This window comes from Orbicella faveolata, unplaced genomic scaffold, assembly GCF_042242905.1.
Source record: "Orbicella faveolata isolate gen_17 unplaced genomic scaffold, um_ofav_v1 contig_35, whole genome shotgun sequence".
Taxonomy (NCBI): domain Eukaryota; kingdom Metazoa; phylum Cnidaria; class Anthozoa; order Scleractinia; family Merulinidae; genus Orbicella; species Orbicella faveolata.
In genome coordinates this window covers 21,143,914-21,162,929 of record NW_028301564.1, presented here as the reverse complement: position 1 = coordinate 21,162,929, position 19,016 = coordinate 21,143,914, and the positions used below count along the sequence as shown (strand labels likewise).

General features: G+C 40.1%; 1 protein-coding gene across 1 annotated transcript; it reads left to right on the top strand.

Annotated features, from left to right (window-relative positions):
• The first annotated feature begins 33 nt into the window (after nucleotides 1–33).
• LOC110064054 (tyrosine-protein kinase STK-like) lies at nucleotides 34–8,146 on the top strand. Its single transcript, XM_089272634.1, has 9 exons — nucleotides 34–174; nucleotides 264–380; nucleotides 1,071–1,255; nucleotides 1,423–1,542; nucleotides 1,847–1,923; nucleotides 2,843–2,883; nucleotides 3,319–3,415; nucleotides 4,772–4,868; nucleotides 5,405–8,146. Exons 2-9 carry the CDS (start codon nucleotides 296–298, stop codon nucleotides 5,558–5,560), a joined length of 858 nt encoding a protein of 285 aa, XP_089128760.1. The 5' UTR covers nucleotides 34–174; nucleotides 264–295; the 3' UTR covers nucleotides 5,561–8,146.
• Nucleotides 8,147–19,016: the final 10,870 nt, after the last annotated feature.

Here is a 19,016-nt window from a genome sequence, read left to right as displayed (position 1 = left end):
CGGTCGAGCTAAGGGTGAGGAATGAGAACGCAGATAAATGGGAGATTGCCCGTGACTGTATCGTTCTCAAGGAGACCATTGGTCATGGAGCATTTGGAGCAGTTTGGAGAGCACGTTTGAGTCACCCAGATGGAAAACTTGGAATTCAGACGGTTGCTGTAAAGTGCTTTACTCGTAAGATTTGAATCTGTTTTAAACTGTTTCCTGCACAAGATGCAAACAGCAATATATCGATTACGCTCTGGTGTTTTCACATTTTGCAGCCACTTCTGGAGAGGAAGGAAGAAAAGCTTTGATGAGAGAGATTGAACTAGGAAAGCTTTTCGGAGAAACTGAACAGTCAAATATTATTAAGTTTATTGGCTGTGTTACAACTGAAGGTAATACTTTAAAGTAAAATGCCTAATCTCCAATGCTAAAATTGTGTTATGGTCTCTTCACGTTTCCATAGCAAAATATACCAAAATGTGTCATTCTACTCGCTTTAGATGTCGGTTTTAACAAATTAACGTTCCTCTTGGTGTAAGCTTTATAAGGGTTTTAGCAGGCGTTTCCAGTTTAAATCAATTGTCGTGCAATTCGCAGGTAGAGGTCATATTTTCTCCGGCGTTTTCTCGTGCATATGATTTATTATATTCTATTCACATTTTGCTCTGCATACCAAAAACTAATTCTTTACGTGACCCCCGTCTTTAACGTCTTTGCGTAACACGATACAGTGCACGATAAATACCTTATCTATCCTTTCCCATCGTCAAACCAAACACAGAAATTATATCATAACTCGATGACGTAGAATGTTTTGTTTCCACTCAATGTAAGCGTTATTTAGAAGACTATTAAATGTTTCTTCTGTTAACCATGGCTTAGATGTATTTATCTATCGCGCCGTTTATTTTTTTACATTTTTGAAGAATTCTATATTGTGATCTTGGGTTTTGAATTTTTAATCTCGAGCCATTTTAACATGATATAAATATCATGTTAATTGTCCTCTACGCTGAGAGGACATCCTCAACGGTGGGTTAATTAAGTTGTAGCTAAAATTTACATTACATCTGTATTCAAAGGGCATCCAATTATGGTCATGGAGTATTTGGCCCTCGGAGATTTGCTTGGTTTGCTGAGAAAAAGCAGGGGAATTCATGACAAATACCATCTCGGAGAGGGAAGTATTGAAGAGCTGGGAATATATGACCTTGTATCATTTGCCAAACAGATTGCGACAGGCATGGTGTTCCTTGGATCAAGAGGGGTAAGAGTTCATCTACTAAACTTGAGGATAGCGTGCATGTCTCAAATTCAAATTAACTTGATTGTATAAGAGCTTATAAGGAGCTTTTTTCCCTAAAGTGTATTTCAAAGTGTTAGTGGGTCGGCGAGCGTGCTGTGAATAATTTATGCCATGTTTTAATGTTGTAGATAATCCATCGTGACCTCGCAGCTCGAAATGTGCTAGTTGATAAAAACTACATCTGTAAGGTGACTGACTTTGGACTGGCATATCAGACCTTCAAATACGGGCATGGCAATGCCAAAAAGGTACATTAGTTATAAACAAGCATAACATGGATGAACAATTTACTGGCGTCAGATTACTGAGCCTATCATTGACTTCTACTATCGCAATGATAACGTCGTTGTTGTTATGGTTTTACTTAGCTACTTAGTTTGAGGAGCTATTTAGCGGCACCGCACTTCGGATGCGTATGTTACTTATACTTATGCCTCAGTGAAAACCAGCTTTGATGCAAAGACAAAGCTAATGTGAAATACTTCAGACATTCAGGTGAAAACTACTCCATCTGTCTCTAAGCAAGTTGTGTACAACTGTTTTATTTCACAGGGCTGCATCCCAGTAAAATGGACGGCACCTGAAATTCTGTTTGGAAATATTGCAGAACTCTCACCATTAAGTGATGTGTATGTATAAATAAGTGGGGCTTAGATCTTAGCCCTTCGCCCAGGTTTTTAAACGCATTAATATTTCAACAGGTTAAAACACAGGAAATCATAACTTACAGTGATGGTGTTTGGATATCTAATCATAATAATCAAATAATCTCTCTGTTTTTTCCTTAGCCTTGACTGAGAAGATATATCGAACATTCGACACCTTATTTTATCATGTTTCCAAAGTCCTCAACCCTCTTCTTAGTGTTGTGAAACGTGGTACAAAAAATTGTTTCCCGTATTCAAAGTACTCCTATGGTCACATTCTTGATGTCCTTTTTGTTTGTTTCTTTTTACATTTTCGTACACAATAGGTCTCTCCTAGATATCTTGCCAAATTTCAATCTATTACGAACATTAGAACTCACGTGTTTTGGACCTTTATTTCCGAGAATTTACGGCCGCCATTAATTTTTCTTGTTCCAAGTCTTGGCTGAGAATTGTAGTAAATGACGTCAGTTACTCAAAAATACCGCACGGGTTGAAATTATAATAAAATTAGTGCGGAAAATGGACGAATGTGACAGCTTTCAAAGTTTTTGTTATTCTTTATGGAAATTGGTGTGCTAATTGCAGTGGCGGATTTAGGAGAGCCCCCCCCCCCCCCCCCCACCCCTCATTTTGGGTAAAAAACGAAGAAATCGCAGAATGAAGAAAAGCCGGCAGGGCAAACAAACCACAACCGCCCCCCCTTAGCTCAAGGTCTGGATCCGCCACTGAATTGTAGCATTACATTATATGGAGTAGAATTTGAAGCTAATTATATTGGTTTTAACTGGTCAGAAGCAAGTAATTTTTTTGAATACATTCCAAGATTCTTAAACGGACCTGAGTTCTAAAGTACATTTGATTCTCATTGTTTACAAACTGCCATACCCACTATTCACAGGTGGTCTTATGGGATTGTCCTATATGAAATATTCACCATTGGTAAGTTATTTGTCATTTTCCCATACGTAGTCGTGATTTTAATTTCAGTGTTAGCACAGACAGCTACAGATGAGCTAATTAAAGTTACTTGTAGGATTAGTTATGTTTCAGAAAATAAGCCATTTGGTGCAAGTTGGGCTCATAAATTAAATCAAGAGGCAAGGCTTGAGATTTAATTGCAGTCCAATCAGGAAAATACTACAGCTTTCTAATTATTCAAGACAAAAAGTCGTGCTATCTTTACATCAAATAGTTCTTCTAAACTTAATAACTTCTAAACTTAGCGTAATATCAAGAAGCAAAATTCATGACCATATTTTAGAATGAGACAGCTGAACAACAATACCCCCTAGCGAGTAAGGTGTATATGCCTACATAACTTAATATATATGTTAATGAGCCCCCTAACAAGACTCTAAACTGATCCCACAACAGGAGGCATTCCGTATCCGGATTGGTCAGAAGCCAGGACAATAGTGGAAATTAAACAAGGTTACAAGATGCCAAAGCCACCACATGTCGACAAATCTTTGTAGGTTCTGGTTCCGGTAAGGTAGGGTAGGTAAAGTCTGCATACGAGCCAAGTGGCTCATCAGGCCGGAGCTTATCCCGGTTTCAGTAGCATGAAGCGACTAGGAGTATTTCTACCCCCCTCTGGATGACATGCCATCGCAGGGTTACCCCCCAGCATTAAGTTCGCCGGTACCCATTTATACACCTGGGTAGAGAGGGGCACCGTGAGAGTAAAGTGTCTTGCCCAAGAACACAACGCAATGTCCCCGGCCAGGGCTCTAGCCCGGACCGCTCGCTCCGAAGTCGAGCGCACTAACCATGAGGCCACCGCACCTTCCACACTTTTAGGGTATTGAGCCGAAAAAATATCACAGGAGATGATTTGTTGTTTTAGAATTGGTACCTCTTAAGGGTGAAAAAAAAATCAAGCCACGCCTGTAAGGAAGGATCATGGTACCTCTTAAAGTTCTTTTCAATTTTTCCGATAAGCATCCCTTACCTCGTAATAACGGGGTTCCCCTAGGCTGCAAACGCATCGGACATAACAATGAAAACAATGATACACAGATTCTGTCACTCTCAATTGTCTTCTGCGTTCATGGACATTCCGTCTGGTACTTACACATTTGAAACTTTTAATAATGCATTCTGTTGAGGTTTTGTTTAGATATCTAAATCTCATATTATCAATACTTTAAACCGATGGCAGTCAAGTGTGCAGTTTGCGTCCAATCTCGCCAAAACGGTTACCGGAAAATTACCGAGAACTTTAAAAATCAAGGACTACTCAGCTTCTCTTAAAGCCAAGGAATAAGCTGGGCCTGTACTGCCTGTGAGGGTAGAAGATAAGTTAAACATCGAGAATTTGTAGGAAGATCAGAAAATAGGTTTGCGCCTACTATGTTGCTTAGTCACTGTGATTTTTGCAACTTTTTCTTCCACTGACTTGGGCATCAAACTCTTGAAAACGTCATAAAGAGGTTCAAGTTTAGTGTTTAACCACCGAGTTTACTACTCTTCAAGACTTACACAGTAAAATGCCCATCGTTTGCGATTTGCTCTGAAATTATGTATTAGCCGGTTGCGTACGCGCGTGACAGACGTCACTAGAAATGTTATGACAAAGCCTGGAACCACATTCATGACATTTCGAGCCAAGATAAAAAGTGTAATCATAATGGTCGCCTTTGTTAAAATCCTATCTGATTTTTCCAAGGCATCGAACATTGCAAAAAGAATTTTTGGTGCTCTTAATTGATCGAGCCTCCTTGAGATTCTGTAGAGCCTTAATTAATTTGTTAGCTTGTTACCTTCAGTTCAATTCGGTAACTAATCAGGACATGATTGATCATTGATAACATTGATTTTTTTTCAGGTATGACATTATGGTGAGGTGCTGGAACATCAACCCTGACTTCCGTCCCTCTTTTGAAAATCTGCGAAAGAGAATGGAGTCTTATATTCGTGACACGGTTTGTAATAATGGGTTTGATGAGCATAATTCTCGAAACTGATTTTTCCTTTCATACATCTTGTACAGTTTCTTCAATTGATAATCTACTCTGTATTGTATTCTTTATAATGTGTCCCCCCTTTCATACATAAATTGTCAGAAATTTATCTTCCCCTTCCAAAGGGGACGACAATTTATGAATATGAATAATTATTCATCAGTGTATATATATGCGATTTACCGGTATGTACCAACTAAATTCACTTTTCACTACCGCTTTTCAACATAAACAATAGAAAAGGAAATTAATCAGTCTCCCACATATGGTCACTTTTAAGCACATTAGCTTATTTTTATCATACAAGACCCCCGTTTCCAGTGCGCTCTTCTCGATCTCTTTTGAGCAATTCCTCCAAGGTAATGTAACGAACAGGATCTTACAAAACACCAGCTTGACTTCTAGCTACTTCTAACTCCTAAGATATTCACTTTGAGCACTTCAAAAGCTGCAACTGGCACTTAGATAAATGTTGATTACTTATTCTGTTATTTCAGACTTACCTAGAACTGATCAACATGGACGAGTACGATTCGAGCAGGTATGCAAAAGTGGAAGACGAGGGAGGAGAAGACATTAAGGAACATCAGCAAGATGTTGCGTCAAGTGGAAAGAAATCTGGAGCAAGACGATGTGCAAGTGTGCGCCAATAGATATGGTGCATTCATTGATGCAAATCACGAGAATATCCTGTTAATGAAAATTAACAGAAAATTATCAAAGTCAAATAGATTTGATAGAGATTTGTTCCATAGAGATTTAGACATACCTGGTTTAGCTGAAATAACAGTTTATAGCAAATTAATAGCAATATACTAGGGGCACGGTTCCCCATACTGATCAAGAAAGTAAGTGCCAATTTTTTCCCTCCTTTCTCCCTTGAGTATGCTAAGGCCGCTAAGGAAAAGAACGAGTCGACGATTTGGATGTGTCAGTGAAGTGGCTGTGTTAACAGCGTGGTGGTGCTTATAAGCAACGGTCACGTGGCCCTGCTAATGAGATAACCCTCTGATAAGATGGTAGTGGTATAGATAAGGTAGCAGTGCTGAAACGAACTGTTACTGCTTCACGATGATCATCTTGGCAAGGTACCCATCTTAATGGAAGGCCTAAATACTAAGGTGACTTCAGTAACAAAGGGACCATATTAACGAGGACTTTTGCGAAGTAATTAAGAAACTGGCCCTACTAATAAGCTAAAGTTCTAATGAAGTAATCATGCTAACGAGGGCGGCGTGTTAATAACGTGGTCATTGCTAAAGAGTTGGTGCAACTGATGATGTGTAAGTGGTAATGAAGTGGCGTTCCCCAGCAGTGTATTCCTAAGTCCATTCAAATAAGAAAGGTCTATTAATGAGATGGCTGTGCTATGACGAGGCCAAGCTTACAATTTCACAAACTGATGAGGTTGTCATGGTGATGGGTGGCCATAATAATGAAATGACTGCGCTAATGAAATGCCATCCTCAAAATGTAGCCATGCAGACAAAGTTACCCATTGTTATACGTTTGTCGAACTAATGAAACGGCTGTGCTAATGAAGTGGCTGTGATAATAGTTGTTTTAATTTCTTCTTTTCTCTTTGCATTGTTTCTTAAGTTATTCAATATTTTGTAAAATTTTTACATAATTCAGTAATGTACTGTAACAGTTGAAACTTGATAAACTATCTTCGAAAAATGAAAATGAAAGACTTTATTTAAATGACAATCATTAAAGTTTACCTTATCTACATAAAGTTAAAATTATTTACAATTTAATTCGAAACAAAAAACCTTTAAAAATAAATTAATTAATTAATGAAATATGTGAACGTGGTGTAATTTGAAACAAAAAACTTGAAAGATATCAGATATATGTGAGCGAATTCGCAAAAACATGCCCGCTAGGTTTTCGCCTAGATTTGGGCGAAGCCCGAATCCAGGCTAGGCCGGCGACCTTATACAAAGAGGGGGGCTCCGTCAAGGCCTGGCTGGGCACATGGCCCAATGACTGGCCTATCTGCTGGTGGCTTGCTGGCGGCCAGCTGTCAAAAGCAGGGAGGAGGGGAGGGTGTCTTGTACTGACACCCCCAACTAGCTAGACCTTGAGTTTTCAGTGTTAAATAAGCTTGATATTGACTGTGTTTCTGGGTATTTTACTCAGTTGTTTGACCTTGTTTGAGGCTTCTGTGTTGACATGGCACCCTGCTGGAGTGGTCCATGCCACGTGCATGCGTGAGGGACCAATCTCCTAGCCACGGGGTGGTCAGAGGACTTCTGGCCGCTGTGACTGTCTTTGAGTCAATGCGGGCAGGTTTTGCGGATTCGGTTAGATATATGTCTGGATTTATGAAAACCGTGCTAATTTCAACACAACCACCCCAACACTTCTCCAAGAAAATACACAGGTTTTTTCGCTCAATCAACCACAGGCAGTCTGTCAACACACAGACTACTCACCCACCATGCTTCTGTCTGGCTGGCTGCAAGGCATTGCTGGCCAAGGCTGTCCTGCAAAGAAAATGGGCAGTTTAACTGACGAAAATGCCTCTCTCTGTGACCCATCCCACCCCCCTGGGGTTAGAGCCTGGCGGCCCCGCTTGGTATCAGTTGGTAGCCAGACACCAGGGCTATCTTCCCAACCCTCCTTGACGGAAGCACCCTGGCTTTTCAAGCACCACAAAAGCCTCTGGCAGGCAGGCGCGAAAGTTTGCTCCAAGTTTGACACGGTTTTCATAAATTCACATATATATATAAAATGTAAAATTTAAAGCAGCCTGACAGCATATATCATATTTTCTAATTAGAAATGGCTCCTATCAGGAAAATACAACTTGCATGTTTCATTCACTATCTATGTAACTAACAGTAATTCTATTTACAGCACAAGAATTCACATTTGTTGAATAATACTCGCTACATCGTGTAATCAGCTTGGTATTACATTGTTTACTGGCCGCGAGTTCTCTTATTCTTTACTGGTCTTAACGATTTCTTTACAAGTTAAATTGTTATTTATGTTGTTGACAGAGAGTTAATTAAAGCGCAAAAAGGTGTGTAATTTTATTAAACAATTATTCAATGCACACTTGAAGTGCTGTTGGCATTAACCAGGCTCTAAAATTAGCTATAGAGTAATATTTGCTTGGCGCAAATTAGCCGTTCAGTGAATGGACTTTAAATCGTTTAAGCTATGCGCTTATGTTTGAGTAGTACAAGCTTAATTCATTCAATTTTTGTAAACATTCTCTCTGAACTTGAAATAAAATTGAGTAGAATGTCTTTTTACCGCTTATTTAAGATTAGATCCCGCCATGCCTTATGTGCGGTTGGATTACTTGCATTAGTAAATCTTGTAAGTAAACAAAGTGAGTTCGACTTAAGGCCTGGGGAAATAAGGTTACGTGCAAAAGAAATTGAAAGAACTCTCGTTACACTTTATAGAATGAAGGCCGAATTTGCAAAATGTACTTCAACCGTCAATGTGGTCGTCACCCAGCTTTTTCTAACCATTGCCTAAAAGAGTCACTTTTGGTTCTAACCTCTCGTACATAAAGCACCAAAGCAGAAACAAGGCATGTAGTTTTCCTGAAGAGGCTGGAAAAGCCAGTGGTAAAGAGAAACGAGAAAGAAAATTAGTCCAAAGATTAATAAATCAATCAAAGAACACGATAGGGATATACAACTTACCCGTACCCAGACCTCCGCCGTTTCTGAGCACACCCACGAGACCGGCCACTATCCTATTTGAAATGAGGTCAAGTTTATTGATCGAGATCCTCACTGGTACACACGTAGGGTCAAGGAAGCTATTCACATAAGACTTCACCCTAATAACATCAACAGGGATAGTGGAACTGAAATTCCTGAAGCATGGATGCCCACGATCAAAAAACACAACAACAGGAAAACGGTACAACAGCGGACCACAGAGGAAACAGCTACTCGCCGGAACAATGGAACAATAGGAGGATCGAAATGCACCAATCACAGCCGACCTTTGTGATATAAATGATACCGTGCAATCAGTCGACCTTATCGCCTGAAGAAGACTAGCAGTAAGCAGTCGAAACGTCGCGATCTACGTCTCAAGTGACTACGTCGCGAGACAAACGATAATACTTAGCTCTTATTAACCGAGCTGGAGGTCTGTATGGGAGAATCTTGACCGAGGTCGTGAGTACAGACCGAACGCAGTCAGGTCTGTACACACGACCGAGGTCAAGATTCTCCCATACAGACTGACTTAGCTCGGTTGATAAGATGTTTATTATATGGCAAAGAAGAAAACTTTAATTTGTTTAATAAACTAGTTTGCTGACATTTTGCTTGCGAACGGCGAGGAGCTTAACTTAAACCTACCGAAATTTGCTCGTCCTCTTTACTTTTTTTTTTTTTTTGTCGTCAGGCTTTTCTGCACTTCCATAAATGATTGAGAAGAAAATAAAAGAAAATGGTGAGCATTTTTGTATTTTAGTTTGGCCCTCTTCAACGCAAAATGAAGCCGGTCTAGATGCCGGTCTAGATGGGAAAATCTAGACCGCGGTCAATATCGATTTCAGCTAATCAAATTCATGAATTCGGTAGTTCCCAGTCCTTGTGAAACACAGCCATATAATAAACTTTATTATTATATGGCTTTGGCTTGTGGTCGATATAACGCGCGTTCTGATTGGCTAAGAACGAGATCTGAACGGTCATTATGCAGCCGTAATGCCCACGGGCCGATTACGGATTATGCAAATTAGGAAGAGCCCGGCTCCGAAAATTCAAGCGCATTGAAACGATGAAAGCCGATTAAAAACAGTAAGAGAAAGTAAATTTAATCCGAGTTGCTAAAAGTTTAGAGATTTTTCCTTAACAAAATTTATATGGAAGTCGTTTTTGACTTACCAGCCGGAACCTTGGCGGGCACTGGTGAAAAACAATCGAAGTTTACCGAGTCTGGTAAAGCTAAAATCGCTAAGTGAAAAACACCATCGGCAGATCTGTCATGCATCCTGAGCAGAACACCACTAAGAAACTTATAAGTCATCATCTTAGTCACAACAATTACTGAAATATTGAACTCCGCAACAGTTCTTATCAAATAGATTCCCTCGCTTTAACACAAGCAAGTGTAAATCAGCTTCCAGGATCATCAAATATAAACAATCGGGCGGTTTCTGTCGGTAGCACTCTTTCTGATAACTGCAGGTAGTTTTAGACAAGGCTTGAAAAGTTCATCCATAAATCCCAGAATGAAGAAGGCGAAGATATGTTGTCCAAAGCGATGCGGAGATCGAGTTATTCTGAGCAGTACATTCTGAAGCATTGGTATTTTCTTTCACCGAAAGACCCTTGGTTTGGACTATTTTGAAGCACTTTCTCTCTTTTCTATATGCGTTGACGTTTCGCCACAAAAGTCGGAAAAACTCCACCATCAAGTTGTGGCACCACGGTACTAAAATACCTTGTTGAGGCTGTGACAATCATTTTTCCCGTAAAGAAATGTGTGTTTTCCACAGAATACGTAAAGGTCACTGACTGTGTAGTTTTGCCCTCGGTTTGAGACGATGAATGAATCGGTAAACGCGCGCATCGCCGGATGTAAATTGACGACTTCCGCTCGAATAATTTTTTTTCTTTTCTTTATTAAATTCATGAGCCATATAATAAACAACTTAATAACCTCGACCGTTCGGTCGTTACGGGAAAATCTCAAACCTCGGCCTACCGTATTGACCGAGCGATAGCGAGGTCAATACGGCAAGGCCTCAGTTTGAGATTTTCCCGTAACGACCTCACTCTCGGTTATTAAGTAGTTATTATTGCATCTACCACGATGAATAACAACAACCTTTTCCTCGACACAGTCCAAAAATTGTTTTTGATCAAGTTGTCAAGGTTTGGATCACGCGCATTTCACGTGAAGTTTGTCCCAATTGATGGAATTGTGGCATCTATGTTGAGAATTGGGAATGTTAAAGAAAGGGATTGATCAACTCTTCATTACTTCGAATCTTTATTGCAAGGAACGCCCTTGACTTAATTATGTCATTTGTCAAGCACGATCTCCTCACACAACACGATCATCCCTATTATGATCAGCATTCCATTCTCATAACCTGCAAGATTGAATTAAGTAATTCTTTAGGGTTAAAAACAATGCATTGTGTGATGCGTAACAGCTTTCGGGAGGGACTTGGGCTGGCATGAGGCAAACCAGCCCAAAGTAACTAGTTCTTTGTAAGTAACTGGTAACAGGAGACGAACACAAATTTATCTTGATCGAAATATCTGATCAAATTAAATTCACTCTTCCGTTTTGCGCTGAAAAAACAAACTGAAACCCTTCTATGCTCAACAAAAAGACATCTATAGCTGCCGCCTGGCTGAATTTGGTGGGTGCTGTATCAGAGCTGTGCCGCCACCTTAAGGGGGTGAAGAGCGACGCTTGATGTTCAAACTATCAAACAAAATTAAACCAGCAAGCAAGTACAGACCACGGGATTATCTAGCTTCGGACTTTGGGTTGGGATAAAGATAGTCAGTTACCCTCGGTCTCTCAGCTAGAAAAAAATCAGCCGGGCAGCAGACATTGCATGGAACAGGTCCGTTGCCGGCCCTGTTCGCTCTCCCGCACCGAGATGAAAATGACGCATTTTTTTCTCTTTTACCACCACGATACAATACGATAGTAGCCCAACGCTACTTTGACCTGTAGTGATTACGAATGCGTAAAAGAAAATGCTACGACATACTATTTTTTTCCATGCGTTGGGTGCGCACAAAAGAAGATACAGCCTTGAACCAAGAGATTACCTTGATAGTCTCTTGCTTGAACCTATTCAGACCTACCCCTGTTTTATCTGCTATGATCAGAGGGGGAGGGGTACCTGAATCCATCAATAATGTAAGGCAACACGGTTGGTATTATTATAACTCGATAACACACACGTTACAACCTGAGACTGTTTTAGGCGCCAAAATCTCCTTTACGGAGTGAAAAACTGTGAATAATTGTTGACGAATCATATAATGTTTCATATGCAATAACATCATGTATTTTCATGACGTGTTCACGTTTAGACAAAAACAAATTGCCGACATGTTAAGATAAATTCGTAATTGAAAAGAAATAATTTGTCATGAAGCACCTAAAACAGAGAGAACACCACCTAGGATAGTCTGCAGGTCTAACACAATCTATCCTTGATTGATCTACAAAGAGATCAAAACTTTACAGTTTGTACTCAAAGGAGCTGCTCTAGTCGGTCAGAAAAGTAGTCCAGTGGTTCCATGCGCGTTTTTCTCGAAAGTAGGTGAGAAAACAACTGTTTGACGTGCTGTTGTCGGTTGTCATCACTATAATGTATTACGCTGAAATGCATTCAACATCCTAAATGTGGTCCGAATATTTGTTTTTCACTGTAAATTCATATTCATGTAATTTTATGCCCCATTATACATAAACCGCAATTGTATTGGTTGAGCTCGGTTTGCTGGGAAGAGAGATTACGTGATACACCCTGAACTGCCATCTTTTGGCCACCGAAGTGGCCGTTTATTTTAATTTTAGTAACATCTATGCCGATTCAGATGGAGCTTACTTTAAATGAAACTGTTCCCAGCAACGGTGAGGGGATACCCGAACATGTGCTAATAGTAATTTGGTCTGGAAAAACAGGGATGGGTGGGTGGGAAAAGCGTAGTTGGTTTCGCCTTGAATGCTTAAGAAAAGAAGGACGGATATAGCACATCTACGCCTTATAACGAGGAGTTGAACTGCAAGATCGTATTACCTATCACCTGACCGGAAGCCTGAATAGATTCATTGACCATATGGAACATAAAATCATTTATTTCCTAAATAAATATCCTTTGTGCACGAAGATTTGAGGAGTACTGGCGCGGTGGTCACTCTTTGAACCCAGTGCAACACAGGGGTGCAGCAGTGATGGAGTGTTTTTTAAACTTTTTTGGCAGATACTGACTGATAGATTAGCAAAGTTTCATTCATTTATTCATTCATTTACAGAGGATCAGGTCGAGAGCTACAGTCAATTTCTCGACATACATGCATACACATACACAAAGGTCAATAATGTAAATTATGGCAGGCACAGATGGAACATGGCTGTTGTAGATATTTATGGATTAGTAAATTTGAAAGTAAAATAACCCACTTAAAACAATATCTAGAGGAATATTTACCCTATAAACACTACACTCTTTCCAGTGAATTGAATTTTAGTCCAAAATTTAATCAAACTCGAAATTATATCAATCAACTCGGTGATACATCTTGTTCGAAGACCAAAGAAGCGTTGCGGGAAGTTTACTGACTTCAAGTCATTTATTTTGAGGTAGACCACACAAGGAACCTATGAAAGCCCTAAAAACGGTTATCTTTTTTAATGCAAAAGAAACAAGTTAGATTGAGAAACGAAAAAAATGGGAATTGGCACTACCCTGATGGATGAGTTTCAGCTGTATTTTTCTGGTCGCTTGCTTCAGAGAGTGGGGTCCTGGTGACTAGCCGAAAGCTGTGTAGGACTTTGCATTACAGCCCTTTTCAAGGTTAATTTTTCTTCATTTGCATTACAACGTAATCCAGCCTGGTTGCGAGGCAGTTTCGAGCAGAAACTACAAGATTGCTCGTGATTGCCTGACATAGATGCTGGATAATATTGTAATGCAAATGAGAAGAGCTAACAATGAAAAGGACTATTGGGTGTAATTATGAGTAAATTAAAAGCAGACTGATTCGCTGGAGCTCACGGTTCCAAAAAGATCTGCGCCTCTTTTTCTTCCAAGGAATATGTCTGGCTCGACGAATTTGATAACAGAATCTTGCTTAAATGAGATTGATAAGAGTGACTTTGTAGGAAATCATTTTGCTACATTTTCTTCAAAAATCAATAAATATTAATAAATATTTTTCACTTGCACAGGCTAGTAATAATTTGCACTAATGCACGGATCTGTTATGGAGTGGCGGACTGTGCAAGAAACTGACGCTGATGGTCAGGGCAACATTTTAAGAGTTGAAAGAAACTTGTCTTGTTCTTTACTACTCGAGACATTACATAGTATAGATAGAAAGTTCTCTAGGATAAAACAAGTAAGGGTAAGAGGAGCAGGAGGTAAAATCAGGCAACACTTGGAGTACTTTCAGCCGGCAGGACAACGACGTCAGCATATGAATGACTTCTAGTTCTGATTGGCTGATAACTTTGCCTTCTTGTTACTGATGGGCTTGGAAAAGCGGGCCACAGTGTGTTTTAGCCTACTGATTCCAAAAAAATTATCCTCAGCGTTATACTAATAACATGCGCATATATAACGTCGCTTACTTAAACAGGTGGGAGCTGAAAAGAACCTACGTGTATGATACACCTGGTTGGGAAACTGACAAAACTTAAAAGTTCGTCATCAAAAGAGTTGTTATATTGGTCAAAGAAAAGAAACGATGACTGCCTCTTACTTTCTGATACGACTCATCATCACTGCTTTGGTGTGCACTTTAATTTCTTCAGCTGGTAAGAAAGCAAACGTTTGACTTCCTGTGATCAAGTGTCAATAAAGTAGCAACATAACGTACAGTGTAAACAACGGAACAGTCGGTCAACTCCCGTTCTGATTACAACTTTAGTATTGTTAATACAGAACGTGGTCCAAATATATTTGTTTCTGAATTCCGTAGATGAACATTTTTTGAACTTTGACGGTTTCGGATAAACTGAATTGTAAACAATCCTATTTTTAATTAAATACGAGGCTCAAAACGCTCTTAAAAGAGTCAAATAGCTGCTTGTAAACTAAAGGCTTCGGACTTAGCCCTTCTTCAGTAGCTGGAAGGAAGAAGGGCCTAGCCCGAAACGTTTAGTTTACAGGCGAATATTTGACACTTTTAAGAGCCTTTTGAGCCTCGTATTGAATTTATTGCATAAAGTCTCATATATCTCATGAGTTTTCTGCTCATTCCTACTGAATCCTATTTAAGGCCGTTTTAATCTAATTTCTGAAGGAATAAAAGGCACTCAGCGCATGTCGGAAAAAATTATGATCTTAAACTTGACGTTTCGTATTCTTCCACATATATCTTCAGAATTGACCGTTACGCTAAGTGAAATAAAAAATACATTTAATCTTAAAGATGATTTCCAGTCCGTACTGCGCACTCTCGAGAGTTTGTGTTCGTTTTTTGTTTTGTTCCATGTAAAACATCAAAATGTAAACGTAACATTTCACAACTAAATTCAAAGTTTCGAAACAACTGCCATTATGGATGCGAAGCGGTCGAAGCTTTATACTTCGTTCTTTCTCGGGTCATTTGATGAAACAAAGTCTGTACATCGATGGCCTTGTTTCCAAGATGTCTTATTAATCCTATTTAATAATGTTGCGTCCTGTTGAAGTGTGATGTGATCTATAATGGCTGATCTGTAACAGCTGTTCCTTAGAGCTTTAAAATGTTCAGTTCAGTCATGCAATCGAAACTTTGTTTTCCCTACGTAAAAATCATTACTGTCCTAACGGCTAAATTTGTACACAAGCCTTAACATAAGAGATCGGCTGAGTCTGTCCTTGGAGGGAAGAAGGGAAGGAAGGAAGGAAGGAAGGAAGGAAGCAAGGAAGCAAGGAAGGAAGGAAGCAAGGAAGGAAGCAAGGAAGGAAGCAAGGAAGGAAGCAAGGAAGCAAGGAAGCAAGGAAGGAAGCAAGGAAGCAAGGAAGGAAGCAAGGAAGCAAGGAAGGAAGCAAGGAAGCAAGGAAGGAAGCAAGGAAGCAAGGAAGGAAGGAAGGAAGGAAGGAAGGAAAGAAAAAAAGAAGGAAAGAAGCAAGGAAGGAAGCAAGGAAGCAAAGAAGGTCAAAACAACCACATAATTTATAGACTGACAAGACTTAAGTTGCTGTGAAATTACTTTACTTTGGAAACCTGAATAACTCCTCGTGGAATCCTTGCTTACAACATCAACGACGTTGAGAGCAGACACCAACACAGACATATCATTACGGTCTTCAAAAAGCAATCTTTGTCGCTTTGCCTTCAGACAAGTTGTAGACTTTTAAAAACAGCCACTTTCTCCTTATTCTAAAGAAACTATGCAAATGAAAACTGCTGTTGAAACGGTTTGATCGATGAGAAGTTTGGACATATACTCTTTCTAATTACGCTGATAGTTTTGGTTCATTTTAGAATAGATGTAAGTCAAAATAAGGATACATATTTTGGCACCTTTTTGGCGGCACAGCCATACAGCTGCTAACTCTCGTTAGCAAAAGACATATATGTCGTCTTTCGACGTGTCTAGCGATAAGCAGAGAAAGTTTTTAGTAAAATTGTGTTTCTTGTCTTTCTTTTGAAATGTGGACAATGTTTCGTGGGCACCATGGACATTCGACAGGAAAACATTTGTGTGCATTTCTTCGCTAAACCAGTATACATAGTACGCCTAATATTTTAAACGTCTTTCAGACAACGCTTTAAGCAAGAACATCAATTTGTTCATTAACCTTTAGGACTTTGGTATTTTTTTTCTCAGTGTTTTCATTTTGTGGACTAAATTCAAAATAAGATTCGATTGCATTTAAATTAAAAGACTTGATATGTGAGAAAGCAAACGATCTTTTTAAGAACCAGAACCTCAAAATACAGAACATAGGGTTTGTTAAATAGAAAACATTTTAAGGAAAGAAAAGAAGACACAGGTAGCTTTGGTGAAATGAAGGAGGTTTTATTAATTTAATAACTTTGAAATATAGCCAAAATATGAAATAAAACACAAAAAAGCCTTGGAGACCTTTGAATAATTAAAAAAAAAAAAACAGGTGAATAATGGAATGGTCAAATATAATTTTTTTAGCTTTTTGACATGACAAATCCTATCACATCGAAGCTGTCAATTTTCACGAATATTTTTGACCAAAAAAATGGTTTGTGAGTCGAATGTCTCTTCCCGTAATTGTGAGATTTTCACTGGTCAACGAAGTACTGAAGATAACCAGTTTTTCACCACTAAAGCCACAAAAATCCATCATACAGCTAACAAACCTCAAAATGACAAGACATAGAAGGAGGGGCTTTTTGTAGTCGAAGACTGTCATAGCTGCTCAACAATCTCGAAAACATGTTCTCTAGGGCGAGCGAGGTTCATGTGGTACAGACTCCTAGCGAATTGCCTTGACAGAAGAAGAAATACGGACCAAGTGTGCTGAAATGCATTTAAAGGTCTAGGCGAACTTTGGGGAACCCCTACACCTCAAAATAGACAGATGAATAAGCCCGTCCATATCCCGCCGAGAAGGATACTAGAAGTCCTCAAAATACTCTCCAAAAATTGATTAGAAGAGCTCGAGCAGCAAGGAGTAACTGAGAAGGTCACGCAGGCGACAGACTAGGTGAGCGCAATAGTAGTGAACAAGTAAAGAATGAGACTCTCTCATGATCCACAACTACTGAACAAGGCTTTGAATCGATGTCATTACCCCAACCCGACGATTGAAGAAGTTCTTCTAGATCTAGCGAACGCAAAAGTGTTATCTAAGCTGGACTGTGAGACGCTACTCACGCTACTCACTACTAGCGGATAAAGCTCGACCATGACTCATCCATTCTGACCACCTTCAATACTAATAACTAGTTTGCTATAACTAGACCAGAGCGCCTTATGAAACTTCTCCTGCTGGAGAATTTTCCAGCAAAGCCAGGAAAGTGGCAGACGACCTTCTTATCGCTGGAAACGGCAGGTCAACTTCGAATCCGGGACTTCAAATACACTAAAAGGTCACGACGCTAAGCTAGAGGCATTTCCTACCCGGTGCAGCGAGCGTGGAATCAAGCAGAAGAAAAGGAAGCTTGTCCTCAACAAGACAACCATGCCTTACATCGATCTCCTCACTGCTGAAGGAGTAAAGGAGGAGCCCTCCAAATTCATCACAATCGCCAATCTGACCAAGCCAACAAACGGGAAGGGTGTCCGAAGTATCCTAAGGTTGACCAGTTAACAGCTTTCCTGCCAAAGTTTTCGGTAATCTGAGTACCATTGCGAGAGTTAAGCAGGAAATGACTTCTGCTGGTCCACCCTTCGCCACAACGGCATTTGATGACATCAAGGTTCTTGTGTCGATCCCAGCACTGTTGCTCAAATACTATGAAACAGAAAAGCTACTGGTACTGCAGGGCGATGTAAGCGAGAAGTGCCTGGCATGGGGTGGTTCGTTGTTGCAAAACGAAAACCCAATTGCATATGCAAGCTGAGCACTTACGACAACAGAAATGAACTAAAAGAGGTGGTGTGCTGCCTATCGTCTTTGATGAAGGACGTTTCCACCTATACACGTACGGACGAAACGTCGTTGTGGAGCCAGACCAGAAGCCTTGAAAGACTTTACTTGAAAAACCGCTTGCCAAACCACCTAGACGTTTCCAAAAGATATTTGTGTCTCTCAAACACTATGATATAGACACTAGCTACAATAATGTATCAGGAATGTACCTGTTGGGAACTCTCACCAGACACTTAATCGGAGATGAAGCGCATGAGGTCAGGTCAAAGTTTGAGGAAGAGCCGAACATGTGCCAAAGATGGAGGAAATCAACCAGGTGGTAGCGTCTGAAGACAACATGGCTAGACTTAAAGAGCACATGGGCAAAGATAAAGCCCAGTCCAGGCCATGAAGGCGACCATCCAAAGTGGATGACATGTGAGTAAGAACAACCTGCCTGCAACAGTAAATCCATATTTCCACGTTCGAGACGAGCTAGTGGTTCAAGAAGGTCCCATACTCTGTGGGGGGTCGGGTGGTTATTGCAAACGCTCTCGGCAGAAAAATAATCCTGGATCTACTCCCAGCGCACAAAAGATTTGAGTGAACGCTATGGAGGGCGCGTGACAAACAAGGCCGAGACAGTATAACAGCAGAGGAGCAAAGTCCCAGGCCGTTGCTCAAAGCTAAGATAATAAAACTTCATCAGCAATTTACCCTTGAGAAGACTAGATAGACGGAGAAGTGATAAAGGAGTGCAGCCCCGTACGTTCCTATGGCGTACAGGATGATCGGAAGGTAAATATCAGAGACTGCAGGAATCGAACTTGCAATAGAGCCATTGGCAGCGGAGATTACCGAAGAAACTCCTACCGTA

Coding starts and splice junctions, on each gene's coding strand:
- LOC110064054 (XM_089272634.1), top strand. CDS start 296: ATGAGAGAGATTGAACTAGGAAAGCTTTTCGGAGAAACTGAACAGTCA. Junction 1,543..1,846: donor GGCATGGCAATGCCAAAAAG/GTACATTAGTTA, acceptor TTTATTTCACAG/GGCTGCATCCCAGTAAAATG. Junction 1,924..2,842: donor CTCTCACCATTAAGTGATGT/GTATGTATAAAT, acceptor CACTATTCACAG/GTGGTCTTATGGGATTGTCC.